Below are 27772 nucleotides of genomic sequence, written 5' to 3' on the forward strand. Positions count from 1 at the left end.
ACTCTGCCTGCATTGCTCTTTCAGTCTCTTTTTATCTTGTTACTGCGCTTTACATTACATTAGAATACCTATATGAACATATGAAGTACAATTACTGAAAAAACAAAAAAAAAAATCTTCAGTCAAATCCATGCATTAAGAATGAATCCAGTTGATATGCATTTTTTTTTCTGTATTTGTCGATCTGTACATAGCATGACTCAGCAGAACTTCCTCAATCCCTCCAGCTTCCTTTTAAAAGTCAACCAATTAATCCATCCTTCATCTGTGTGTCCTGAATTTGAATGATTTCAAAATGACAGAAAAGCAACGTTTTTCGGCATGTGCTTTGTAAATACAAGCTTTTATGACACGTACTGGTAGATATGTCAGATTTAAACAAAAGAAGACGTGTGCTCAACATTTCAAAGACAAGATGACAGACCTGTACGCACAGTTAATTTTCTTTTCCTTTTTTTTTTTTTTTTGCCAGTGTGTAGATAGACAGCACAACTTTATGGAAATGCAGTCTGGGGATGGTGGTCCCAAACGAGGTTACTGATTGTGTGCAGTGTCAATCTAGAACCCAAGTGCAGACTCAACACACACAGGCAGGATTAACACAAAAACGGAAGTTTAATTACCAGCCAGGCAAAAAACAAAAAACAAAAACAGAAAGGCAAAAACTTCAAACTAAAAAACAGGCCAAAACTGGGGGCCGTGGATTATGCTGGCTGGGCTGGCAAGGCTAGGCTAGGCAAGGTCCAGGCATGGAGAACTGCGAACAAAGAGTGCACAGGTTACGGCAAAGATCTGACAAGAATGAGGAGCAGAGCTGAGCTTATATAGAGAGTTGAGTAACGACTAAACAGTTCCAGCTGGTGTGACTCTAGACAAACTGGTCCTCACACACCAGTTCCTAATGAGCCAATTAGGGAGAAGTGGAGGACATGGGGGCAGATGTAACAATTTGTTGTTTGTCCCTGTGTGTTTCTGGTTATGGGCCACAGAAAAAAAACACCATAGAATAAACACAATGATTTTTACAGCTTGGTGTTTGATGCTCAGTCCAGTTATGGCTTCCTGTCACAAGTTCAGGAAATCTCCCTCGATAAGTTGAATGATATGATGTAATTAATCCATCAGATGTACTCTTCACCCTCAGATGTGACAGTGTTAGATATTTTAACAAGGAATATAATCTCACTTGGCCTGCGGAGCTCACAGAAACTCCGCCTGGAGAATTGGAGCGGTGAATAATCGGTGCGTGTAGCTGAAATCTGGAGAGGCACATCTTGCCAGGCAGAGATGTTGTATTTAAAGAACATGAAATCTCATTTGACAAATCAAATAATTTCAAACAGATGTATATTCCTTTGCGTATTCATTCGAACTACTGCATGGCATGGCTGTTACAAACTTTGCAATATGAGATGTGCAGTTCAATGTCTGCAGCTTCAGGAGTCGTCTCTGCGAGGCTCAATCCACCTTAATCAGTTAAGTGCCAGAAGGAGCTTTTGCAAATAATGTTGAAGCAAACTGTATTTTGCACTGAGCTGTTTATTCTGTCAATCTGCACAGAAACGGCAGTATCGCCATAAAACGACTTAAAACACCTATACCTATAAACAAGCAAAAAGGTGTTGATTTGCAAAACTTAGGTTTGACATAAAATCTTCAAGGCCAAAATTTAAGATGTAATTTGTCCACATCCTGTTGCCGTGTGAGTATGGTAGATTAGTGTTTTATGCAGAGGGATGTTTTGAGGTTTTCAACAAAGGAAACAAGTCCTAACTAGTAAAGTGTCCCATGTTACATTTTGGCTTGAGAATAGGGCGGTAATATGCTTCTGCTGGAAATTATTTCAGTGTCAAAATGTTTTTAAGAGAGCAATTTATAAAGTCAGAGCCTAGGAACAAGGGACAAAACAGATTACTAACTGCCTTCATTTTTTTCTACCAATCATCACAGACTGTATCTGTACATATAAGTGAAGAGTAAAGCCCATCTCAATCCTGCAGTATTTAATTGCCGCAGTATATTCATTGTGCAGCACAGTGTTTGTCTGTGCTGAAGTGAATGAATAGAACAAACAACAAAACTACTTATAACAGTAACTATATCTTCATCTTGCTATTTTAATCATTTATTGTGCATATTGACACATTTTAATATAAAAATAGATAATATCATGCTCTTGGTTTCAGTTTGTTTTCATGGCATGTTGTTCAAGGAGCTTGAACCATCCCAGAACAAGATAAAGGCCCACTGAGTAATCTCACAACAGCAGCTATGTGTTGTTGCAGCTGTGCGTTCGTGTTCACGAGGCAGAATCTGGCCCAAGTTTGAGAAGCTTCTCCTGTAAGAGCGAGACTCCTCTTCTGTGAACCTGACACCACCACAAACATCTTCAGAGACAGCCACACAAAGGTAAACAAACCCGGGTCGAGTTTCAGCAGATGGCGTAACAGGCTGTTCAAACAGTCTGAAACAAACACAAAAGCCCTGCTATACCACCACATATCAACAATGATATTTATTAAAACATCAGTACTTAAACTTGCTCACAGCATACAAGTGAATCAATGATGAGTAATGAAAAAAATCCTTCAGGCACATAAGCAATGTGTCACGGCCTGTGTAATACGGTAAATACAGAGTAATACAGAGTGAAGAGCAGAGTTATTCTGGTTTTGTATTTTTCATTAGTTTTGATTTTTATTTTCTTTCTACTTTTTCCAATGGAGTTCAGTTTCAGTTAATTGCCAGAGTGTGTTTGTTCATTTCAGTTTAGTTTTTATATATTAAAAATGTTTAGTTTTGGTTTTTAGTTTTTATTAGTTTCAGTATTAGTTTGAGTTTGTTTTTCATGATAATATGGGGGGCGTTTGTCAGGGTCTGGATATAAGAAGCTCAGAAAAAGCATCCCAGTACAAAGCCAGCACTTTGTGAAGGCAGCTGACTCCCAGTCATGTCGACGTCCCAGTCTCAATAAACATCAGCACCAACCCCTCCTCATGTTGTGTTGAGACAAATTTGACCAAACTGATGAAGACTACAACTAAAGACACTTTCTGTATATTTTTATGTAGTTAGTTAGTTCTTTAAGTATAAAACATTGTTTCTGTTTGTCTAGTCTAGTTTTTATTCTTATTTCAGTTAACTAAAATGCTTTTTTACACACCTAGTTTTAGTTTCTAGTTTAGTTTTAGTTAACTATAATAACCTTCGGACAGATTATACTAAGTGTTTTATCCAAAACATATTCTATGTAGAATAGACCATGTGAACATTAATCAGTGACGTTTTGGTCTCTACACAATCTACAAAGAGTCTGGTACGCACCGTGGTTCGTTATCTGACTCTCTTAATTGTTCAGTGAAAATGGAAATGGAAAATCATGCGCACAAGGTCATCTGAAAGGTCAACAGGGGGCCCTTGAAAAAAATAACACCATTTTGCACACTCTATCCTTCTGAGCATAAAGACATCTGGAAAACACTATCAGGTACTGTATGTAACTGTGATCCCTTCCTTTGTGTCTGGTAATAGAAACAGCCGCCCCTGCTCTAAACACGCTACGTTCACTCCACCGACAGGCGTCACAACTTGAAACATGTCAGCCTCATGTAACAGATTACACAGTGTTACACCAAATTTCAGAAGTGATCTTCTCGACTGTTGCATCAGTTGTTTACTGCCGATTTTTTTCCGCCAGGCACCGATGGTTTATTGCATCACTGCCAATCGGTGTGAATGGATAACGGCTTGCCACAACATGTCCTCCAAACAAACCCATTAAACTCCTCGCTCTCCCCACTTTGTCTTTGTGGTTCAGTGCATTTTCCAAGCTTTTTTTTACTCTTAAGTTTTTTTTTTTCCAAATTAGTCAGAATTTTGCAAAAAAAAAAAAAAAAAAAAAAAAAGTTTATGATGGATGCACTGCATTGTGAGTGGGGCTCACACATCAAGGCATCCAGGGGGAGATCTTGCAGGTTCCACACCCTCGTCTCCACATTGTGATTGGCCAGAGCAGGATCCCTGAAGTGTTGGGTCATCTTTGAAGGGATGTTTTCCATACCTCATTTTGAGGTGAGAGCTCAGCGTTTGCTCACACTGGGACAGAGACACAAAGGAGCCACAAGGACTAAATGGGGAGCAGGGACACCAGCCACTAATGCAAACGGTTTTGCATTATCTTATTTAACCGGTAAGTTTTACTTGCATAAAATGTAAACTTTTGACCTCTTTGGAAATGCAGAGTTTTTCATTTGCACAATTGCGGATTTCATTATATATGAGGGAAACACAAAGGCAATAACCTGACACCACTGAGTTTATTACATATTGGAGATGGTCTGGAGAACACTAAACTTTATACCGTCCGATGACACAAATACATGTCACCCTTGGATACCAAGATAGTGAGATATGCTGCTTGACTGCATGATGGAAATCCACTACAGTTATATTTGCAAATGTAATCTAAGCAAATCTAAATGACCTTTTATAGTATGTGGCTCACACGGCTCTGAGCCTGTGGGATGAGTGTTTGTTAACGACACATAACTAAACTGAAAGCAGAGTGGATTAATTCAATATACAACTGAACGGCAGTAAAGGTAAGAGGGTTCACTTAAAGGAGTAAAGTTAACTAAGTTAACTAATAATGTATTTTCAGAAAAATCATCGTGATAGTGTGTGCGCGCCACTGTTATGTTGACAGAGTGAACATTCTTTTCCTCTAAATGTTGTTCCATTTAGGAAACCTCCCCCAGTGTTTGAGCGCACAGTAAAGTTAATGGCTAATGATGTGGAATAAAATGTTTTAATCACAGTATTATTTATTTTCCTTTTTCTGCCTTTATTTGCCTTTTTTTTCATTTGTTTTCATCATTGATACAGTTCATTGTGCATTAAATTCAAGGCTTTCCTAGGCCCTTTTTTTCCCAGTAGATGATGCCTCTAACATTTTGCCATCCTTGGTTTCTAATATCATTTAATGTTTTAGAGCACCTGAAGGGATATTTGAGATTCATGGAGAATTCGGTTGATTTGGGCAAATTAAGCGATAATGTCTGATTGATAAGGAACTCTTCATGCAACTTCCTTCAACTAGACTGTTTCCATGTCAGCAGTTTGTTTATTTTGCTGATAATTTATCTCTGATCAGTGACCGTGTATTGCGCTTGTCTGTCTTATCTGACAGATCTGTTGCTCAGCCAGCTGACGTCTTCTCCACCTCTGCCCTCATGGAGATATTCTACATCAACTCCTCCGTACTCCTCATCTCTCAAAGACCCACCAATTACAGCCAAGGGGAAAAGACGGTGTATGAGCTTTGCAAAGACATGCCCGAAGTCATTATTTTCTACCTGACCCTGCAGTTCATCAACATGTTCCTGGGCATCCCGGCTAACATCATGGTGCTGTGGCTCATCCACAAGAACAAGGGCGACTCTTCCACTTCAGACATCTTCATCCTTCATCTGGCCGTGCTGGATGTCTTTTTCTGTCTCACCCCTCCTCTAGAACTGGCCAACATCGTCTACCTGACCACCAGCAGCACCTGGTACGTCCTGCGCTTCTTCTACGGCATCAAAGACTCCTCGCCCCTCTTCCTCTCCTGCATCTGCCTGGACCGCTACATGGCCGTGGTCCACCCAATCACTTTCACCGAGCTCAAGGACCGCCGCCACCGAGCGGTCCTGGCCGCTGTGGTGTGGCTGGTCATCCTGGCCTATGCTGCTGCAAAATGTGTGGGCACCATTGAGAACTTTGAGAAGGTCTTCACGGTCATGATCCTCGCCGCCTTCGCCTTCATGGTGTTCTGCAATATTGCGATCCTCTGGGCGCTCAAGCAGTCCGGCCCGGGCCGAGACGAGATGCACCCTGTGAAGAAGAGAGCCTTCAAGATGGTCCTCATCATCCTGGCCATCATAGTCTTCAACTACTTTCCACCTGTCGCGCTGTTCCCCTTCCAGCATTACTTCACCCCCGAAGTGTTTCGCTGCTATATTCACTACCTTGCATTTGGCTTGATGGACTTCAGCAGCAGCATTCAGCCTGTGCTTTATCTGTCCAAGGAGAAACCACCAATCACATGGGGACTGTGCTGCCAGGCAAATGATCAGTAGCATGACTCAAATGGAGCAGGGCATTGTGTTGTATGCTGTATGAATTGTGATGTGATACATTATTTATGCTTTGTATAGTTTTACATTTTTATGTGCTGATATGACAAGAGCAAATTATGTTCTTGCTAGATAGGTATATTAGAAAGATTCATTATCAGAGGTGGAGAACTACAAACTGCTACTCAAGTAGAAGTACTGTGACTGCCGATATTTTACTTAAGTAGAAGTACTGCTGTAAAAATCTTCTTAAGTAAAAGTAAAAAATAACCCCTTTAAAATGTACTCAGAGTAAAAGTTACTGAGCAACTTTTTCAAAACGATCATTTTGTATCTTTTTCCATGCAGTTATAAAAGGATTCAATTCACATTTTTTAAAGGGGCATTCTGCAACACTGCCGAGGGTTGATTGAAGTGAGGACCCTGTAGACTCAACTGAGAGATTAGGACTAAGCATGTAATTATGCTGGCTGAATCTACACTGTGCTCATCATCAGACCGACTTACTGATATTTTCACCTTTTTTCCACACAGTCCACATTTTGCCAGTTGTGTTTAACCGGTCCTCATTTCCATCAGCTGTAGTTTTCATTGTGCAGCTTTTATTGGAAATCTGGAAATGACAAAAAGTAGAACCAACAAAGCAGAAGCAGATTCCTCTTCTCATCTTTGCTGACTGAGCTTTTATTGTGAAAGGTTCTACAAATCTGTCATTGGTCATTTGTTTTCTGTAATGGACATGATTTAAAATGTGGCGCAGTACAAAACTCAAGCAAATGAACTGAAGTAAAAGTAAAATGTCTGACTTTAAAAAATACTCAAAAAGTACACAACAAGGCTACTCAATTACAGTAAAATGAGTAAATGTAACTAGTTACTTCCATATCTGTTTATTATGGAGAGGCACATATACACAGTGTGAGATATCAGCTGTCCTGGGTGCAGTAAATGTACAAGATTTATAGTAATGTGTTTGCACTCTGTGTTTAGCTATATTATGAACTAAGACGATATATTGTTGTGTATGTCTCTGTTTTCAGATAGAATGGCAAATATTGGTAAACATAAGACAAAAGCATTTTTTAAATGTTTTTAATTCACATGAAGCACATAAAAGTAAAACTTCACGATCAGTTTCTAGTGGCAAATATTCAGTTTAAAATACATTGCTACGTTGGTATATTAATCAGTTGCCACAACGAACAGTAGCCCTATCATCATAGATATGGAATCATAGTCCTACGAGCGCCCAGCTTTACATAAATCATGGTAAAAGACTCTTTTCCTGGTAGTACAATGCACTGTCTAAAACAAATGCTCTAGAATCTCAACATTCTTTAGGATCAGTATGGCTTGCAAAACAATTATTGATTTATTGTTGAAAACAGTTCAATCTGTATCAATCATTTCCGTTCCACACCCTAGCATGACTATACAAATACATTCTTGTCAGTTCAATAGACCAGACCGCTGACTGTATAGTTAAAGCTATGTACAGCAAAAATAATAATGATTTGCATCTATAATCAATGATGTAGCGCACATTTTTTGTTTTTTAAAACCAGTGGCTACCAAGTGTATCAGTGTATCAAAGTATACAGGAGCACCTTCATTTCACAAATTAAAATGTGATACTTGACTGATCCCCGTGGGGAAATTCCTCTCTCTTGCCCCCCTCACCGGTCAGAGACCAGCGACATTACAGCACCTCTGGAGCTCATAGGGATTCAGTGTCTTGCTCCACCACACTTCAGCAGGTTGGATGCTTGTAGACAGGAGCTTAAACCCTTATCTTAAAGCTGCACAACAATCTTTCTAATTGTTTGCCACCCTGCCAAAATGTATAACTAAAAATGCATTCAATTTTTTTCCCCGTAGAGAATTTCCAGGACATACAACACTTTGGTAATATGTGCAACTCTGATTTTACAGTTACATCATACGGTAGGGCCCCGTCTTAAACATGGAAAGTTCACATTATTGTTGAGAATGGAATGGAAGGGAATGGACTTTGATTGCAGACTACAAGAGTGAATATCTGCCATTTGTCAAATGAAAATCATCCATCATACAGTATTGCTAAATATTGTAGACCTACTGACTCACAGCAAAGATTAGACAACAGTGTTATTGCACTGTACCACAAACATCATATACAGCACTATTCATCCTCAGACTTTAGATTACTCCTCTCCGGGATTTGGTTCTCATGTTTATCAGTACCGGCACTATTCATCCTCAGACTTTAGATTACTCTTCTCCAGAATTTGGTTCTCAAGTTTATCAGTAGCTGAATGCGGTTCAGAGACAGGAGGTTGGGCTGCATGGGCCTTTGTTTCAGGCCCACTGGAGTTTCCCTCGCTCTGAGCCTTCTGCTCCTTGGCAGCGTGCATCTTTAAGTGCTTCTTCAGGGAGGACTGGTCAGTGTAGGTTTTGCCACACAGGCTGCAAAGGAAGACCTTTTCTTTGGTGTGGACTAGCTCATGTCTCTTTAGGTGACCCGACCGGCTGAAGCTCTTGCTGCAGTAAGAGCAGCTGTACTCCTTCTCGCCCGTGTGAGTCCTCAGGTGCAGTTTAAGGCTGCTGGCCACTGTGAATTTCTTCCCGCACTCATTGCAGCTGTACGGCCTTTCTCCTGTGTGCATCCGCATGTGTATGGTAAGATGGCCTGCCTGACTGAAGGTCTTCTTACACAGCTCACAGCTGTAGGGCCTCTCCCCAGTGTGAATCCTATAGTGTGTTTTGAGGTCGCCCAAACCATTGAACCTTTTCCCACACTGAGCGCAACAATAAGGCTTCTCGCCAGTGTGGATCCTCTCGTGTATGCGCAGGTTGCCTGCGTTGCTGAAAGTTTTGCCGCACTCATTGCAGCTGTAAGGCCTCTCTCCAGTGTGAGTTCGCAGGTGGACTTTGAGTTGGTTGTGCTCATTGAAGCGCTTCCCACAGTAAGGACAGGAGTAGGGCCTTTCTCCAGTGTGGACACGCTTGTGTATCCTGAGCTGACTGGGATGGGCGTAAGTCTTGCTGCAGATATTGCAGCTATAGGGCCTTTCCCCAGTATGGGTGCGCTTGTGGGACTTGAGGAGATCGGCCCGTCCAAAGCGCTTGCCACAGTAGCTGCAGCTGTGTGCCTTCTCACCACTGTGGGTCTTGATGTGGATATTGAGGGAGGTTGCTCGACTAAATGTTTTAGGACACATGGGACAGCGCAAAAAGTTGTCACGAGTATCCAAAAAATCTGCTGGGTCAGCAGCCAATTTATTTCCCGCATGCTTCTCCTCTTCTGGCATAAAAGCCTCTCCGCTTATTCCAGCCGAATCCAGTTCTGACTCAGGGTAGTAGTTCAGCAAATGCTCCTCAGATGAGAAGCCTGGCTTACAGAAACCATCACCATCATCATCATCATCACCATACTGCAACCTCCCATTAGTCTCGTCTTCCTCTGGCTTGATGAATGCCCTGTCCTCATCCTCGCTGGCCTCCACGTAGCTGTCGGAAACAATGGTGACTCTAACTTCACCATCATCGCCTCTCGAGTCCTGTTCAGCGCCTGGAGATGCCTTCAGAGCTGCATATGCATCGTGACTGTCGTAGCTGACCTCTGTGCTCTCAGATTTAACTGGCTTCACTGTTAGGTTGAGGAGGGGTGAAGGCTTGGAGAGGTCAATAGCACAGCTGTCATCCAGGTCAGGCTCTGTTTTTATGGACAACAACGTTTGACTGGACACACACGCCTCTGAGGGTTCTTCCACTATTTGGCTGGCTTGTAGTAAAAATGAAGCGGGTCCTCTGCTTCCCCTCATTTGGTCTTTCTGCTTCCTCCTGGAGCTTTTCTTGTCACTGCTGCGTATGGACATTTTGAAGGTGCCCTGAGCAGACGTGATGGGAGGGATATTCCACTCTGAGGTTGCCTTTTGGTCGTCATCTTGCTCAATTGTGTCTGTGAAAGTTCAAGGACAACATTATTAATAAAATAATACAGTGTGTTTTATCAACATGCATGTTCTACATCAGCACTATAGTAACAGTAATATGTTTGACTGGCAGCAGCACTATGTACACTTAACTGTAGAAAAAACTTATAACTTGTTAAAGGCAAAGAGGCTGTTTGGACAAACTCAAAAAAACAGTTTGACTCTAAAATTGTGACAATTTGAACTGGGAATACTTAGACAATTGGTCTAACTTTTTCATGGCAAAGGTCGCCAGATCTTTGCATTAGAAAACAAAATTCACAATAATCAAAATGTTCTTGCTTGAAATTGTTTTTAGTATGCAAACAAATTCAGACACTCAATTCATATCTATGCACAAATCATACACGTCGCAGAGTCTTAGAAAATGATAAAGTCAAACAGGAGGCATGCATGCTATAAAGTATTGCTTTGGATTTCAGCATGAATACAGTTTTTCTTCTTTTTTACCTTTATAGATCATGCATCTCTTCTCTCAGTGACTTGATTAGCCTTCTCCACTGCTACACATCTTTAAAGATGGACTTTCTTTATATGGAAAAATGGGATGTGATAGTATGCTATTTGTAGGCGTGCATCTGTCAGTTTAGAAGTATCCTGATCATGCACAGGGACGAGAAGAAAATTGTAAACTTTGTCTTAGTTTGGAAACACTGTTTGGAGCACTTGTTTAATCAACCTGCTCTTCCAATCGTGTTGTACAAAATGTGGAAAACCACTGGCATTGGGAGCTGGAGCTGGTTTCCAATAGGGTGAGGGGAAAACTGAGTCATGTAAGTATCGTGATTCTTTTTTTTTTCCATAATTTTTTAATAGATATTTTTAAATTTCTGGATTCCAGGCAAAGGGGCCCATGACCTCTGACCTCAATATGCCTGAATGAAAATTCAGGTCTCCCCTTATACCACTCCCGTGTAGTTTGTTTCTGAGCACTTTCCAGAACAGAGGATTATAATAAATAAAAAAGAATAAATAACAATGATGTCAAATCGCAGTATTTTCACAATCACAATACTTAAGTATTGCAATACATACTGAATTGTTACCCAGGTGTCGTGATAGTGTCTAATGGAGAGATCGTTTACAAACTGCAGAGAACCCGGGCCGTAAAACATTTAATCCAGCAACACACACACACACACACACACACACACACACACACACACACACACACACACACACACACACACACACACACACACACACACACTCAGTCACTCACTCACACACACACTGGAGTGGCTGGAACACCTTCATCATATTACTGTTTGCTGACAGTGCAGTGTGTGTATGAACAAAAGGTCAGTGGCAGTGTGAAGCTGCGCTGGTCACTCTGGAAACAAATACACACAGGAGTCGTGCATCGCCGGCCACCGTACCTCTCACCGCAGACTCCGTGCCCTTTTGTGCGAACAGCATTCGCCTCAGGTCCTCGTTTTCAGACTCAATCCTCTGTATTTTGCCCTGGTACTCAGACAAGGTCCGGTCCACGGAATCCAGTATGTCGTTGACGGTCGCTTTAAAAATCTCGTTCAGCGATGACTCCAAGAACATTTTCAGGTCATTCGACTTGGCCATGTTTGACCGACCACCGGCCCCTGGAAATCACTTGCTGCTCAGTTTATACACGGATAAAACTCTCTTGCAAAGTGGGTGTGTGCGGCGCTGCTGCCGTGTGCGGAACAAACAAAGCGGAGGCAGTCGCACGACAGTGACGACGGTAGCCTGGCCGCCTGTGCGCTACTTGCGTGTGTGTGCCTCGAGACCGCTCGAGACCTGCGCGAGACCTCGACCGCCCCTCGCAGGTTTGGAGTAGCTCGCTGCTGCAGCCGGATAAATGTCGAGGTCCTTAGCTAATCCAAGGTAACCCCGGGTTAACTGGCACGTCATATACGTAAACAACAACGATGCCAGTGATGCTGACAAATAATAAAAAGAAAAATACCACGAGTACTAGCGTGTACTTCTGCTACACCATACTACATTATACTGCTACTGCTGCTGCTTCTAGTACTATTACTCTTACTGCTAATACTACTACAGCTACTGCTTCCTGTACCACCAGTACTAGTGCTGCTAGCCTGCTATTGCTGCTACTACCACTATTACTACTTACTACCTTATTACTGCTACTACTACTCTATTACTACTACTGCTGCTATTATCACCATTACTACTATCTTACTACTGCTACTGCCACTCTATTACTACTGCTGCTACTGTTATAACTATTACTACTAGCCTACTACTGCTACTACTACTCCATTACTAATGCTACTACTGTTATAACTATTACTACTAGCCTACTACTGCTACTACTGCTTTATTATTACTGCTGCTACTATTATAGCTATTACTACTAGCCTACTATTGCTACTACTGCTTTATTATTACTGCTGCTACTATTATAACTATTACTACTAGCCTTCTACTGCTACTACTGCTTTATTATTACTGCTGCTACTAGGCTACTGCTGCCCCTGCTATTCAATTAATACTATTATAGCTACTGTTAGCTTTTTACTGCTACTATTACTCCATTATTACATTGCCACTATTAGTACCACTACTGCTACTGCTACTATTATTACTATTACTTCTTGCCTATTATTGCCACTGCTACTCCATTAATACTACCATAACTACTGTTAGCCTCCTTCTGCTTCTACTGCTGGTAATACTCCATTACTACTACTGGTAGGCCTACTAATATTACTACTGCTACTGCTAATATTACTTAACCCCTAGTACCGCTACTGCTGCTACTACTACTGTTACTACTACTGCCACCCTTACTGTCACTACTACTACTAATATTACTACTACCACTACTACTATTACTACTATTACTACTACTACTAGTACTATTACTGCTACCATTAGTGCCTTACTGCTGCTGCCGGTGGTGCCGCTAGTTATAGCACCATCTCTGCTGCTACTATTAATACTACTACTACTCCTAGTTACTACTCCTACTACTGCTACTGCTACATTAACTACTACTACTAGTACCATTACTACTTGCCTACAACTGATACTACTGCTGTTACTTCTGCTCTTTGTTCTACCACCACCACTGCAACTATCACTAGTGCCAACCAATCTTTATTTATATAGCACATTATGCACAGTCAAATGCAATGTAATGTGCTCTACAGTTAAACAAATTAGAACCCTAAGGAGAGAGGAAAAGTATGAGGGAAAAAAGAGTCAATAAACCCAACAACCTCTACAGTTTCTATACCAATAAAGCTTATTTTATTGAAGCATTTACAGTCAGAAATCTAATGAGCAAACTAATAGAGAGAAAAAAATGGTGTGGCACCTATCCTTTTTCATAAACTGAGTCAGGATGCCGTCTGGTTTTACCACATCATTCCGGGCCTCAGCTGCAGGAATGAGGTTGAGCCACTCCCCTTGCCTGACCTGTATGTGTGTGCATGCATGCCTTCAGGGCAGTGGGCGGGGGCCTTCGCCTCTCAGGTGTCTCTGAGCTCTGGAGTCGTCTGCCAATCACAATGTGACTTTTTCTTCCTCTTTGTTGCTGCTTACAGCCTTCTCACTCTATCCCTCCTCCTAATTTTCCTCTGTCTTCTCCAGGCATTTCTGTTTGAGCACGAGCAGAGCAGGAGGCGGCGGAAGTTCGATCGTAATCTATCCAAAATGGACAGGCGGCACAAAGGAGGAGGACCAGGTCCAGACTGGGGCGTGTGACTTGCATGCATCTTATTTTTTTGACACTGCAGGCTAAAAGGCTGACTGGCTAAAAGAGAGCAGCTGTGGGACTTGTTTAGTGTGAAAGAGACAGTCAACTGAGGGATAACAGTGTGTGCTTGTGTGTGTATGTATGTGTGTGTGTGAGAGTGAGAGAGAGAGAGCGAGAGAGAGAGAGAGAGAGAGAGGAGGGTTTGTGTGAGGGCTAAGCTCTTTGACAGCACCACAACCCTACACTGTAGCAGAGCTGAGTGGTGTGCCCTTCCCTCCCACAAGACTTGACTCAAAACCCCACAAGCCGAGTGATCATATGATGTTGCTTTTAAGAGCCCAGAGGGGGTAAGTCATGCCTCAGAGTCTGCAGATTTACTCCTTATGGAAATTACATTGTTCACTGGGGTTTTAAAATGGTGATATTTACTTCTCTGTCATGTTTACCTGTGGTGATATATGATACTCTGCCGTGTTTATCTTTTCAGGCGTATTTCGTAACTTATTCCTACAAATATACTGAGGTTATTCATAAACATTTAATAACTTTGCTTAGTATGGTCAGGCTGTATTGCGCTCGTTTACTAGTTTCTGCACTGTGGTCTCTCTGTATTTGTATGTGTCATGCTGGTTCTTGGCCTCACACCATGGTATTTGTGTAATGTTCTGTCACCCATCTCTCCAGGCTTTTAATGTGCTGGCTGATTTTCTCATTCTCTGCATTTGACATCCACAGGTTTTCTCCACTGATTATACAGTCAGCAGTGTATTTTGACACAGTATGAAAGGTGCTTTTCAGTTGTTTTAATCTCTGCAGACATCTGATCTTTTTCAGAAGTTTTTTTTTTATTTTTATCATCAACGAAGGTGCCACAGATGGCATCAGACACAGAGGATTATCTGTGTTGATATGCCAAACAGTCAATATCTTGCTTTCAAAAGGTAGTGATATATTTTTGTCGGTGCCTTTACCACTGGAACCTACAGCTTTTGCCAAAATTACACCCACTTCCTTACTGAGCAATAGAAAGTTTACTCAAACTCATTTACAAATGTCAGTTGAGACACTTTTGTCAGTGGAAACCCATAGATCAAATTGTTTATTATGAAATCCCAATCGCTTTACTTTTTAAGCGTGATGGGGCAAAGTGATGAGGTGAAAGGCGATGTGTGTAGCTGACTTGTTGCTCTTGCTGCACCATGACAGGAACTGAGAAGTGAGCACCTACACAGGAAATGTGGTCAAGACCTGTCCCGGATGTTAGTTACATGACGTGAATAAGATAATGAAGATGGAGAGACATAAAGAAAGGGTTTGTGGAAACAGATGCAGAGATTATGGTGGAATCTTAAAGTAGACAGAAAACAGAAGGCTGCGATATAGAAATGTGAGAAGTGGTCTATACTTTCAACTTTGTTTGATATTATCTGTAACAACACACAGTGTAGAGTATTGAGAGCCAAGGCAAGGTATCAGAAATGGGTAATTTCATGAGTTCAGCCTTTGTACTACACAAAGATAGCATTTGTTTTCGTTGATGGCATTCGCTTAATATAATTTCTGAGTCTTTCAGGTTTCTGTCCATTACTCGTAACTTAAAGTACAGATAAGCACAGACAGTTAAACTGCTCAATGAAAACACCCCATCAGCCGCACCCTTGGTCTCCCCACTTCTCTTTATCTCTCTCTCTCTCTCTCTCTCTCTCTCTCTCTCTCTGTTAAGCTCAGTTGACTTTCAGTCTCTGTGGTCAGGAAGTGTAGATGTGCTTCTGTAACGCTTTTTGTTAGAGTCATTGCACTGCACATCCGTAATGCCACGCCAACTTTGACAAGTGAGCAGGATCTGAAAAACAGGTAGTCCTCCTTAAGAGTCTTAATGGGATTATGCTGGCATCAATGTGGTGAGTGTACACAGCATGTTGGATCTGCCGGCACTGTTAAAAGCTTGGATTGATATGTGTGACTTGACGTTTGATTTTATAGTATGGTGATGTCCTCAGTGGTTTTGTCTGTCTAGTTATTGTGTTGATAGTCTAAATTTCCATCAGCATGTTTACTCCACTAGCAGATATGATATAGTCTTATGAGAATGCTGTCGGTGAGTCATACTATAATCAGATGTCTCTCCAGCAGGTTCCTCAAATATTTTCGCTCTAATTTTAGCGTTGATGATTATTTGGAAGCTGCTCATTAAGAACCAGTTTAGCCAAACGATACTATTTGTTTAATTACACTTGACACGTGTCCTTTACAAGCACATGTATCTGACCCTGTCAATGCCAGGAAGAATCTCTCAGATTGCTTTGGGCGGGGATGTGGTTCATTGTTACTATTCTGACAGGCACTGCTACTCTTTAAGTATTTTTGAACACGATTCTTCTCTTTTCTCACAGATCCTGCTGTTTGCATGCCGGGCGGCAGCGGAAGTTGTGACACATTTCTGACACATTTCGTGTGTGACCTCATTGCAAGATGGCCAGCATTAAATCAGTAGAGGACAATATTTCATAGTTATACCGCATTTACAGCTACAGTAGCTCTCACTGTATCCCCAAAGGAGAAGCTAATGGAGGAGGAAAGCTTGTGCTCCTCTATACAGGATATTAGAGATTCAGCTGCTCAGAAGTCACAGCAAGAGTCACGGACCTCTTCAGACCACCTGCATCTCAATGGACAGCAGGAGACTGTTGTGTGGCATGAGGCCGAGACACAGATAAACATGATGCACAGCACAGAACAGCTCAGTCCTCTCCCGAAAGGAAGACTACAGAGTCCCGAGGAGGCAGAAAACCAGTGGGAGCAAATAGTATTGCCGGTGTATCCGATGACCTGCACTGCTGCCCCGCTTTCCTTTGCCACAGTGCAGTGGGACATGCCCGACCTCCCCTCGGAGATGCCTTCGACCATGACTGACAGCTGTTTGGCTGACGAGCTGCTGAGTTCTGGTGGAGAGGATGATGTACGCTACAGTCGTCGCACACGTAAATCTTCTGAAGAGAAAATAATTGATTTTTCCTTACAGGAGGACACAGAGAAACAAGATGAGGTTGACTTACCACTGCCTCTAAATACAGATGTTGACACGTGGTGTGAAAACCTCTCTCAGGTATGTTTGTTTGATACTCTCACAGTCACTCATCAGGATATATCTGTATTTGTTGTCTGTGGAAATTGTTTTTTTAACCTTTTCTTCAGTGAGTGTAGGCTAGAATTAGGTCTCATCATCTCTGTCTTCATGTGTGCAGATACAGTTTTTAGGTTAAAGTTGTAGGTACAGTAGTGGTGGGAGGAACATAGCAGATGTAACACTGGTCAGATAGAATGCAGCTGTCAACTGATGAACCCACTGGCAATCACAAGTTCATAACGCATGTTCCTGACTGGTGGCCTGTGTTGCAATCTGCAGCCATGTGATTCTGTAGATGAGGAGGAGCAGACAGCACAGGAAAAGGACGATCCGGCACGAGCGTCGTTAGAAGACAGTAACGGTGAGTGTTGAAGACAGAAACCGCAGACCAGCTCTAAAGTATTAGGCATGAGAAGTGCAAGTTTTTGTCCGTGAGTCACATATTCTGTCGCAGAGTTGTGGATTTTCACCTTTCTGTAAGTGTTGCTTTCACTTGCCGTTCACTTTCGGTTGAAGTCTAGTGGGCTGTTTGTTTTAAGATGTTAAGATGCTCTGTAATCCATGTATCGTTGTGGTTGTTAAACTCCAGCATGTTATTGACTTTTTAAAAATTTTACAATAAGAGTACAACAATTAATGTTAGTTAATGTTTGTTGATGCCATAATGGTTAATTAACTGTTAGTTAATGATTGTTATGGCATTTACTAATGTTAATAATATCTACAATAACCCTTAAATAACATATAAATTAATACCTTAGCATGAACAGTATTAGTAAATGATTCTTAGACACATTAGTTAACAGTTAGTTAACTGTTACTTAATGTTTATTACCTGTTACTTAATGTTTATTACAGCATTAACTAACGTTAATTGTTGTACTCTTATTGTAAAGTGTTACCAAAATTTTAGCTTAAGCTTAAGTTCAGTTAAAGTTCAACTGCAAGTGTATAATGTTCGCTTGTCTACAAAACTTACAGATATCCCTCTGACAGACTCACAGATAGACTCAGAGGAGGAAGAGGAATGGCCAGTAACAGACGACAGTGAAGCTGCGGAGTCATGCCATAGTCCTGTGGAGATTCAAGATTCAGAAGATGGGGCGGACAGTGAGAGTGCAGTTGACTCGAAAGTGGAAGAGGAACAGGAACAGGCGGACGTTATGCTGACTGGACAGGAGAACTCAGAGCAAGAGTGTAGTTCAACAAACGGTGTTGAGATAGAAAAAGAGGATGAGGAAGGAGTTGAAGCAGATGAGGGGCAGGCTGTGACAAATGCATCCTGCAGTGAAGAAAGTGAAGAGGCAAAAAATATTGGCATCATTTGCTCAAGTGACACGTGAGTATTATGGATGTCACTTCAAAAATGGGAACAGCTGCCTTGTAGCTAGAAGGGAGGAGGCGTTTGCTGAACTGCTTACATCATTTTACAGTAGATATGTCATGATATTGGACGCTATTCAAATGTTATGTCGTATGACCTACATTGTATTTTTCATCTGCACTTTTTAGGGAGCTTTCGGACGAGCCCGCACAAAGCGACCCCACTGGACTAACAATAGAGCCAGACCAGCTGATTTGTTTAATGCAGTCAGAGGATTCAGAAGAAAGCCGTCACTCTGACAGCACATCATCGTCTGAACAGGATATAGAAAAACAAGAACATCTAGCTACAGCGCCTGCAAGTCACACTGAAGAGTCAACAGTATATGAAGATATGGATCAGATGGTGCAGCCAGAACAGCCAGAGCTTGCTCAACAACCAGAAAACAACGAGGATCATTTGATACAGGAGGAAGAACAGGCAGAGTGGACGGAAAACTCTCTGGAGAAACCAGAGCAGACAAAACAAGTGGAACAGACTGGTTGTTTGGAACAGGCTGGTTGTTTGGAACAGGCTGGTTGTTTGGAACAGCCGTCAGAGCAGGGAAAACTTTGTGACCAAACGGTGACTCCACAGGACAGAGAAATGTCAACGCGGCCACAGCTCTCTGAGTCAGAGGAGCTGGGGGAGACCGAAAAGTCAGAGCAGATCCAGTCACACGAGGCGGAGACGCAGCACTCTGAAGACTGTGACCGGTCAGGACAGCCACAACATCTGGAACAGTCACCACAGATTGAGCCGGCAGAACAGTCAGCACAGCCAGAAGATGAAGACCTGGCACGGCAGCCTGCACAGTTGGAGCAAATAGTTTGTGTTGAGACAGAGCACACTGGAGTGGAAGAGCAGCCACAGCAGATGGAGCCATCAGAGCAGAATGAGCAGTCATTGCAAATGACCGGCCCGTCTCCAAAACCATCAGTAGACCCTGTGCAGCTTGTGGAAACTAACCAGACAGATCAGTCAGAAATAACTGAGCAGCCGTCTCCAGAGCTTCATGTCTCACAGCCGACAGCAGAGGTCCAGTTAAATCAGGTGGACGAGCAGGTAGAGCCCTCACATCAGGACGCACATGTCGAGTGTGTGAAGAATGGATCCTTACAGACTGTGGTGGAAAATGGAGACGAGGACAAGCTCCCAGAGACAGAGGAGAACCACATGAATGGAAGCGGGGTGGACAGAGAGACGGCCTGCCGCTTGGCTGAGCGGCTCCATAAGTTGGATGGGATCCAGCGCGTTGACGTGGTCAAATACATCGACAAAGAGTAAGGACATGGTTTGCGTTTTGGTTTGTATCTGCCTTCATGCTATCTTAGGAGGATGATGGTATCAGGAGTATTTCACCTAACCACAACTCTGCTCCAGTGGAGCTGCACAGTGACCCGCAGTAGGAGACTGTGGATGTTTTCTGCTGTTGGCAGCTGCCAGGTGCAGATTTGTAAACAGTTTGAATGTGAAACAGGATGTGCTCAGCAAACCTTCACTGAATAAACAAAAACTATACATTATTCTGTACCATTCCATGTACAGTTAATTCTTTGATAAAATTGCTAAGAAAATACTGATGATAATATTTATATTGAATTAAACTTTTTTTCTGCATAGTAATGACTTCAGTCGTGCGGTCGGAGAAGAATACCTCAAATTCTTTGACTTCACCGGACAGACTCTGGATCAAGCCCTGAGGTGAGAGCTGTGGAGGAACCGACTGCGTGCACTGTCATCTCTTGTCGTCAGTGTGTTGTAATGAAACTTCCCTTTGTCTCTGTGCTTCTGTTTTTCCTGTTTCAGGTCTTTCCTGAAAGTCGTGGTGCTGATAGGAGAGACCCAGGAGAGAGAGCGGGTGCTGCAGCGGTTTGCCAGCCGCTTCCATCAGTGCAACCCCGACTCCTTCCCCTCTGCAGGTGAGCTGTGATCACTCAGCGTTAGTCATGATGTTAACAAGATACTGATTCTTGTTCAAAGATGTAGCGCTGAGTAATCACAGGTGACACCTGCATGTGTAATTCTCCCTCTTTCTATCTGTCCTCAGGGCCGGTGCTGACTCTGACATGTGCACTGATGCTTCTCAACTCTGACTTGCACGGACAGGTGGGCCCTGAGACATTTTGAATTAGCAGAGGGCTGACAGTTGTGAATATATGACATTATGAGTTGTCTTCTTGAATTTTGGAGTATAGTACTGCGATATTATCCGAGCTTCACTTGACATGTCAATAAAATATCTCGTTCGGTTTTACAGAATGTGGGAAAAGCCATGACGGCGTCTAATTTTGTGTCCAACCTGGATGGGATGAATGAAGGAGAGAGCTTCAGCAAGGATCTGCTGAAAGTAATACTTTTATTGATGATTACCACAGAAAACACTTTTGAAAGTTTGAGCAAAGTCAGTTGTTGATTTAAATAATTATTTCAACCTTTACTTTTTCCATCTGCCTTTCAGAGTTTTTACAGTTCCATTAAGACTGAGCCGCTGGAGTGGGCTGTGTAAGTGGACTGATCTCACTGCCAGGAAACTTTGTCATTTCACATTCTCTGTTGGGGTATTCCCTTGAAATCTCACATTCATCATCTGGCCTTCCTGTGTAATGCGTCCTTGGTCATATCTCTCATCTCAGTTCATATCTGGTGAAACTTTATTTCAACACCCACTCCCTGTCACCAAGGATATCTTAAAATAGTTACTCATACATTTAAAAAAACATAGATTAAACAAACAGTGAATTCATGGTTTTGATGAGCGACCTAATCCTTTGTGTTTTCATGTTCTAAATTATTTATTTATTAATTACTCACACTTATATAAATCTGCCCATAACTAGTCTTCATTTTCTTATAGTGTGTATTACAGTATATTTATTATTTGCAGACATCTGTATGAATTACATGTTACATGCGCTCATTAAGACCTCTTAATGTTTGATAATAGACAGTTGCTTCTTCTAAGGTCACTCATCTAAATGTAAAGTATGTACTATCTATGCTTTCATAATGTTGTTAATCCTTTATAAATGATTTGCCAATTACACTGGGGAACTCTAGGATGACACTAAGAAATTATGTTAAATTATTTAGGTGAGCAACTGGTTAACAGCTGTGCCTATTAAATATTAACAGTTGTTAATGAGTGCATATACTGCTGGGGCAGGGGGTGAAATGAAATTTTTACCCAATCTGTTCATCTGCCTTTGCAATACTGAAGTGATGAGAAGGAGCTGACGAGCTCCATAATGCCGGAGGAAAGTGCTGAGGATGAGGCGTCTCTGCGCTCCAAGAGCAACCCCTTCCAGGACGTCCCACACGACAGCAAGGCCAAAGTTGTCAAGCAGGGCTTCCTGCAGCGTAAAGTCCATGCTGATGTTGATGGAAAACGCAGTGAGTGAGACACAAACTCTGGGTTATTCTCCATCAATCATGAGAATATTACATTAAATAATTATGAGTATCCAATAGATGGAAACACCATTTATTTAATGCATATTTTGAAACTACCATGTACTTGAAGCCTCTATCAGTCATTTTTAACATGTAACACTTTGGTATCACGACTGTAATTCTTTAAGCTTCACACACCTGTTTAATGTTCCTGTGTGGCAGCTCCCTGGGGGAAGAGGAGCTGGAAAACTTTCTACGGAGTGCTGCGCGGCATGGTGCTCTACTTACAGAAGGTCAGTGTCTCACTGTGTGTTTTTTCAGTCCGGCAGAAGCCAATAATGTGACTATTGATTTGTAATAAATAGTGTACTAAAAGTAAATGTAATAAGGCTGATTCCATTTAAAAAAATAAAAATATGCTTAGTAAAATATAATGTATAATATCATATATGTCATATAATGTCATGTATAATGTATAACCTTTTGCCAATAATGTTATATTACATTACTGACCTGTCATTACATTAGTGGCTTGTTGACTATTTAACTTAAACCAATAATTTATGGAGTGAATTTTCCAATTCCAATTTCCAGTTGTATTTCTATGGTTATATCATATAATAATAGATTTTACACCTTTCCATAAAGACATATAATTTATAGCAGTTATTGTAAATCTTGAAGTCCCTTGTTACTTTCCTTTCTTTCTTTTCCGTTTCTTTTTTTCTCTGTAAGAAACTTTTTTGGGGGTTGAAACCTCTTCCTGTGACCACAAGGGGGCGGTTTGTTATCAGGAGAATCTGTTCTGTGTTGGCCCTACAGGACCCTTTAATGTTTTTTATCTGCAGCCAAACGACAAGTCAGTTTCAACACTGAGACATTTGAGGACACACACACGCCTTCACATTTTTCTCTCAGCATTTCATCCGAGAACAGCTTGAATGCAAGCCTATGTCAAATGTTAAAAGAACATTTACCAAGCCTAAAGTAAAATACCACACAATATACTACATAATATCAGCTTAGTTACTTCAGCTTGGTTACTCTGATCATCTGACCGTCAAACTAGAGGAAGCTGGAGGAGGGGAGTGATTAATGTGCAGCGGATGTGAAAAACGGGGTTATTATTAGCAAAAACATGGTTAAACAAAACAGAACAGCGATCATTACATTATGCATTACACTGTTTACTTACATGGACAACTTTTTATTTCACTATTGGTTTCATTGCATTTTAATTTTCTTGCATTATTGGCAGTTATTATGTTAGTGCATTTATTGCTATCTCTATGTTATTCAGCATCATCATTCAACTATTTCTTCATTTTATATAGATACTAATTTACTAATTAAATTAATTAAAGTATTCCCACCTCTTGTGTCAGGATGATTACAGGAAGGAGTGCCAGACTGTAGAGGAGGTGGTGAGCGTGCATCACTCCCTGGCCGAGCAGGCGGCAGACTACACCAAGAAGCCCCACGTCTTCCGTCTGCAGACCGCCGACTGGAGGGTCTTCCTCTTTCAGGCCTCGTAAGTCCTCGCTTTGCTTGTGTGTGTATGTGTGTGTGTGTGTGTGAAGAGTTCAGCAAGTTAAAAATTATGTACAAGAGCCACAGTTGACCGGAGCGCCATTTTCTCTCCCCTCAGCTCCAAAGTAGAGATGAATTCATGGATCAACCGCATCAACCTGGTTTCGGCTCTTCACTCGTCACCTCCGTTCCCGGCCGCTGTCGGCTCCCAGAGGAGGTTCTGTCGGCCCATCCTGCCCGCCTCGCAGTCTGCACACACACTAGTACGCAATCCTCTACTGCTTTTGTTGGTTTAATTGATTGTAATTTTAATTCCGAATACTTTTTGTGGGTTTGTTTTGCACTAATTAGTCATATCAAGAATTTGTAGCTCATCACAACCCAGAGAATTTGATAGTGTGAGTTTGTTTAGACTGTGTCACATGTTTGTTTAGACTGATTAGAATTTGGTGGTCAAAGGTCAAGGTCAATGTGATAAAACACATTTATTGCCATAAATCAAGAATTTGGTAATTATGACAAAGCTCCACACAGGAAAAAATGATGAGGTGATGACATTTTATATCCAAAAGATTAAAGGCCACCTTCACTGTGACATCAGAATGTTATGCAAAACCTATTTTCCGGCCATTATTTATCACCATAACACAGGAACAAATTAGTGACAGTGATCTTGGGTGCCCACCTTGAAATGGTAGTGATTGTACAGATCTTCAGTGTTGCCTGGTTGAAGATGTGCATGAAGCATCCGTGATTTAGAATTTGTAACTTCTTTGCAGCAACATCCGTATCTCATGCATTATCTGCTGTCATGGCTACAGTTTTTGCAATCATTCACAATCAGCTTTACTGGCCACGCATGTGAAAACATGCAAGGAATTTGATTCTGGACAGACATGTAAACTGCACACTGACAGATTGATGGAGGCACACAGCCATGAGTTGGTATTTCTAGTTCCTGTTTTTGATTCTTTGGTCCTGTGTCTCAGTGAGTCTCAGTTAGCTTCATTAGTTGGTGATAACATTCATTTCCACAGGATTCTCCTAAACAAAGTGCCACTGAAGTACTTCTGTATGACTTATTTCATTCATTTGAAGTCACTACTTTTTATGAATTGCTACCTTTTATGCTCCAGAGATGAAAAATGGTTTTGGTTGAGTGGTGATGCAAGGGATAAACATCAGCTGTAGTAGAAGGAAGAGTCTGAAGCTAGCTCATGCCTTTTGTTATCCAGTGCCGGTAGTTGAGCCATTTAATAACAGCTAAAATGAATTTGTCTTAATGAACATCTGTACTGTGAATCACTGTCCAGGAGCGTCAGCTGCAGTCCCATACAGGGATGCTGGAGTCCTTCCAGGCCGACTTGGCCTACCTGCAGGAGAGTCTGCCAGAGGGACGAAGGGCCAAATCCAAGGAGCTGGAGGAGCACCGTGTCAGGGCAGAGTACCTGCAACACGAGGTAGTGGACGTGCTGTGGCTTAGAGAGCGTGTGTGTGTGTGGTGTGTGTGTGCGGGGGAAGTGTAAGTTAGTACCACCACCAGTAAAATTCCACAACTGTCAACTGGATACTGCACACACTCTTTTATTGAAAAACCTTTTTAAAGAAAGGACAAACTTAACAAGAAGACCCTAACAAGATTAACAAGAAACTTCCGAGTATTTAAGCGTACGGGCTAAATTCACATAATACCTCTGAGTTACAAGTGCAACATCCAGCCTGTAGCCTTCAAGTAGAAACCAAAGCAACCCAACAAAATACTAAGTCACATTTGAGGATATGTATGAAATATTCTGTTTAAAAACAAAAACAATGGTCTGATTATGTGCTCTTATTCTGATTTACTCCCAACTTTAAGTTTTTCAAGTATTTAAACATACAGACTAAGGCTGCATTAGAGTAACAACAGTGAGTTATACAGTGAAGGATCAAGTTGAGATAGTAAAAACGCTGGTATTGGTCACATTTTTAGAATTATCTTCAAATTTTTGGTACTGACTCGGTACCCAAAACTCGAACCTTGTGATATTCAGAAGCTTGGGCTTCACATGACCTTGTAATTCTGGTTCAATCCCCACAGACTTGTCGGTACGAGGTCTACATCCAGGCGCTGGAGGCCTGGAAGAGTTTAAACCTGACAGCTGACGTCACGGTGGACACTGCAGAACTGAGCCGGTTTGACAAAGCCATGCGCACAGACTCTGTGGATCAGATGGAGGAGGAGGAAGGAGCACTGAAGAAATCCCACTCCAGTCCCTCTCTGGAGCTGGAGATGGCTCCTCCACCTGTGATCAAGGTCAAACGCAATATCTCTGAGCGACGGACTTACCGCAGGACCATCATTCCTCGTCGGAATAAAGACATCTGACAGTTTCACGGTGATAAGAGGACCCGTCTGTGGTGCCTTGGAAGAGAGGATTGGTACGTTTCTGCTATGCACTGTGTGGCGTGCGGTCCTCATTGGTTTTAGTTTTTACAGTTCTAATGAACATGAAACTGAAATAACGATGGGACTCACTGAGAGGAGTGAGAAACACAATCACTTTTTAAATCTGCCTCAGCAATCTTTTGCCGTTACTCTTCCTCCAAGAGTCAGCCTTTCTGCATTTTTTCATTTGCACTTTCACCAAAAAAAACCTCAAGTAGCCCTTTTTTTTGGTCAGAAACGGATCCATTCTCTATTGAGTGACTCAAAAATATCTGGACCTAAATTGTCTCTTGGGATGGTACTATAAATAGTTTAAATTTGCTTGTATTTGCCAGTGTTGGCCTTTGGACAAAAATAGGCCTTGTCAAATTTCAACCACAAGGGGGTGCTGTAGCACAGGACATCTTTGAGTGAACACACAGGTACAAGATGCACCATCTATGTTGTCTTTTAAACTGGTGCGTTTTAAATGATCCTAATTGCACTTTTTTTCTTCTTTCAAAAATAGTGTATAAAATCTTGTACATTTGATTTTTATGAGCATGTATGTCTGACTATTAGAGCTATGATTTACATATGAAGGATTCAAAATGTGGTGTATCTATTTAGAGAAATAGTGCCTAGCTTCATCATTCAATATCAGCGAGACCTGGAATGGTTGTAACATTTTTGGTTTCATTATCTATAACTGAGAGGTTTTTTATACCAGATCGCTCAAACTTTCCAACAAGCTACCCCAGTTCATCATCAAATAATTGTCCTGTAGACATTCACATGAGCAGCAATGTCAGTTGAAAAGAGGCACACAGTTACAACCTGCACTGTGACCATGGTGAGGTGTAGCACCAGCGGGGGGATGGATATAAAGAAAATGTTGATGAAACAAGGCCCACACTGTGAAGTTGATGCAAAAATTTCAATGAAGGGTGTCAAATGTTCACGTTGATGTTCATGCCAAAAATGTATCTTCTGTATCATTTTCCATATTTTATATTTTTTCTTTCGTGAACATATTGTAAATGTCACTTTTTGTTTTTCCACTTGTAAGCTTAAATTGTCTTCTGTTACATTTCCGGCGCAAATCAAAAATATTTTGTCAACATCTCAACGTAGTAAAGCAGTGAAAAAAAAAGTGTGTGTTCGTGTATGCGTGAACATTTTGAGTTGACTGTTTCGGAAGCTCTTTAAGGAAAAGTGTTACATTTATTCCATCCCAGGCAGCCATCACACATATAACAGCTTTCAGATCAGAAAGTTAACTGAACTTGGATCGGAAATATTATAATGTCATAAAAGAATTATTTTTGTTTTGGCTACAAACCCATGAAATATCTCCTGTGAGCTCATGATGAAAGAAAGTGTGTACAAAATCAATACTTAATCATCCCTGATTGGTGTGACTGAGTAACTTCATGTTATGGTTTCCCCTATTACGATCTGATCTGTAAAAGTTTTTCATAATTTGTGAATTATGAAATGCTATCCCTTAAAAAGTGTCAGTGTATCTGGAGAAAACCCTTCACACACAGTTCAACTACCGCTTCAATTAGGAAACTAAACCATGTCAGATCTTTGTTACGTATGCCATGGTGGCTGTAAAATGATAAACCACAGTGCTTTGGTGGATCAGACCAGGAGGACTGAGTGTGTGAGTGTGTGTGTGTGTGTGTGTGTGTGTGTGATCTCTCACAGTGGCACGGGCCCCATTTTGTTCTCTTTCAGCCTGACATGTTGAGCAGCAGTCGGCCTGGGGTAGTCGACAATAAGGGCAGGATGTCTAGAATTAAGCCCCCACCCCCTCAAACACACACACACACACACACACACATTCATCCTTAATGTGACTGTCCGGCATTACACGCAGGAATGTGATGTGACAATAGGAAACGCAATGAGGGGCACAGACAATGCAGACAGGGTCACACTGTCCCATCTGGGTGGCAGTGCGTCTGTGTGGGATCAAGGCGCTGGACAAGTGGACATTTCCTAAAACCTGGACTTCCCCCTTGGGCTTATAGAATCTCTAAGGCCTGAGGACATCAGGAAAACGCTATCAGAGGAGCCTCTGACAGATCAAGTGTGGCTATCTGGGTTAATGTGATAGTGCTCATTTTCCTGTATTTTGAAGGGAAGTGGTC

The 27772-nt window shown here is 41.7% G+C and overlaps 3 protein-coding genes across 4 annotated transcripts; 2 read left to right on the plus strand and 1 right to left on the minus strand.

Annotated features, from left to right (window-relative positions):
* Positions 1-5200: 5200 nt before the first annotated feature.
* Positions 5201-6116, plus strand: hcar2 (hydroxycarboxylic acid receptor 2-). The gene has a single exon (XM_030065860.1). The coding sequence runs from the start codon at positions 5232-5234 to the stop codon at positions 6114-6116; it is 885 nt and encodes a 294-aa protein (XP_029921720.1). The 5' UTR covers positions 5201-5231.
* A 1082-nt stretch (positions 6117-7198) lies between these two features.
* Positions 7199-11806, minus strand: LOC115369513 (zinc finger protein 436). Its single transcript, XM_030066143.1, has 2 exons — positions 11467-11806; positions 7199-10053 (listed from the first exon to the last, which is right to left on the minus strand). Exons 1-2 carry the CDS (start codon positions 11663-11665, stop codon positions 8342-8344), a joined length of 1911 nt encoding a protein of 636 aa, XP_029922003.1. The 5' UTR covers positions 11666-11806; the 3' UTR covers positions 7199-8341.
* A 68-nt stretch (positions 11807-11874) lies between these two features.
* On the plus strand, positions 11875-26339 carry LOC115369510 (PH and SEC7 domain-containing protein 4). Of its 2 annotated transcripts, XM_030066140.1 has the most exons (17): positions 11875-11950; positions 13688-14140; positions 16187-16899; positions 17200-17281; positions 17902-18259; positions 18433-19566; positions 19907-19987; positions 20093-20205; positions 20334-20392; positions 20544-20633; positions 20745-20788; positions 21504-21676; positions 21899-21969; positions 23062-23207; positions 23325-23469; positions 24520-24666; positions 25287-26339. In XM_030066140.1, the coding sequence occupies exons 3-17, from the start codon at positions 16360-16362 to the stop codon at positions 25572-25574; spliced, it is 3471 nt and encodes a 1156-aa protein (XP_029922000.1). In that variant the 5' UTR covers positions 11875-11950; positions 13688-14140; positions 16187-16359; the 3' UTR covers positions 25575-26339. The 2 variants fall into 2 exon arrangements, with proteins under 2 accessions (XP_029922000.1, XP_029922001.1); XM_030066141.1 differs by lacking the exons at positions 11875-11950; positions 13688-14140 and adding an exon at positions 15604-15694.
* Positions 26340-27772: the final 1433 nt, after the last annotated feature.

This window comes from Myripristis murdjan, chromosome 12 (genome assembly GCF_902150065.1).
Source record: "Myripristis murdjan chromosome 12, fMyrMur1.1, whole genome shotgun sequence".
In the NCBI taxonomy this organism is placed as follows: domain Eukaryota; kingdom Metazoa; phylum Chordata; class Actinopteri; order Holocentriformes; family Holocentridae; genus Myripristis; species Myripristis murdjan.

What these genes read in the sequence shown, in the direction of transcription:
- hcar2 (XM_030065860.1), top strand. Translation starts at nt 5,232, where the DNA reads ATGGAGATATTCTACATCAACTCCTCCGTACTCCTCATCTCTCAAAGA.
- LOC115369513 (XM_030066143.1), bottom strand. Translation starts at nt 11,665, where the DNA reads ATGGCCAAGTCGAATGACCTGAAAATGTTCTTGGAGTCATCGCTGAAC. An exon ending in CACGGAGTCTGCGGTGAGAG is followed by an intron (nt 10,054 to 11,466) that starts GTACGGTGGCCG and finishes GAACTTTCACAG; the next exon opens with ACACAATTGAGCAAGATGAC.
- LOC115369510 (XM_030066140.1), top strand. Translation starts at nt 16,360, where the DNA reads ATGGAGGAGGAAAGCTTGTGCTCCTCTATACAGGATATTAGAGATTCA. An exon ending in GTCGTTAGAAGACAGTAACG is followed by an intron (nt 17,282 to 17,901) that starts GTGAGTGTTGAA and finishes CAAAACTTACAG; the next exon opens with ATATCCCTCTGACAGACTCA. An exon ending in TCAGCAAGGATCTGCTGAAA is followed by an intron (nt 20,634 to 20,744) that starts GTAATACTTTTA and finishes TCTGCCTTTCAG; the next exon opens with AGTTTTTACAGTTCCATTAA.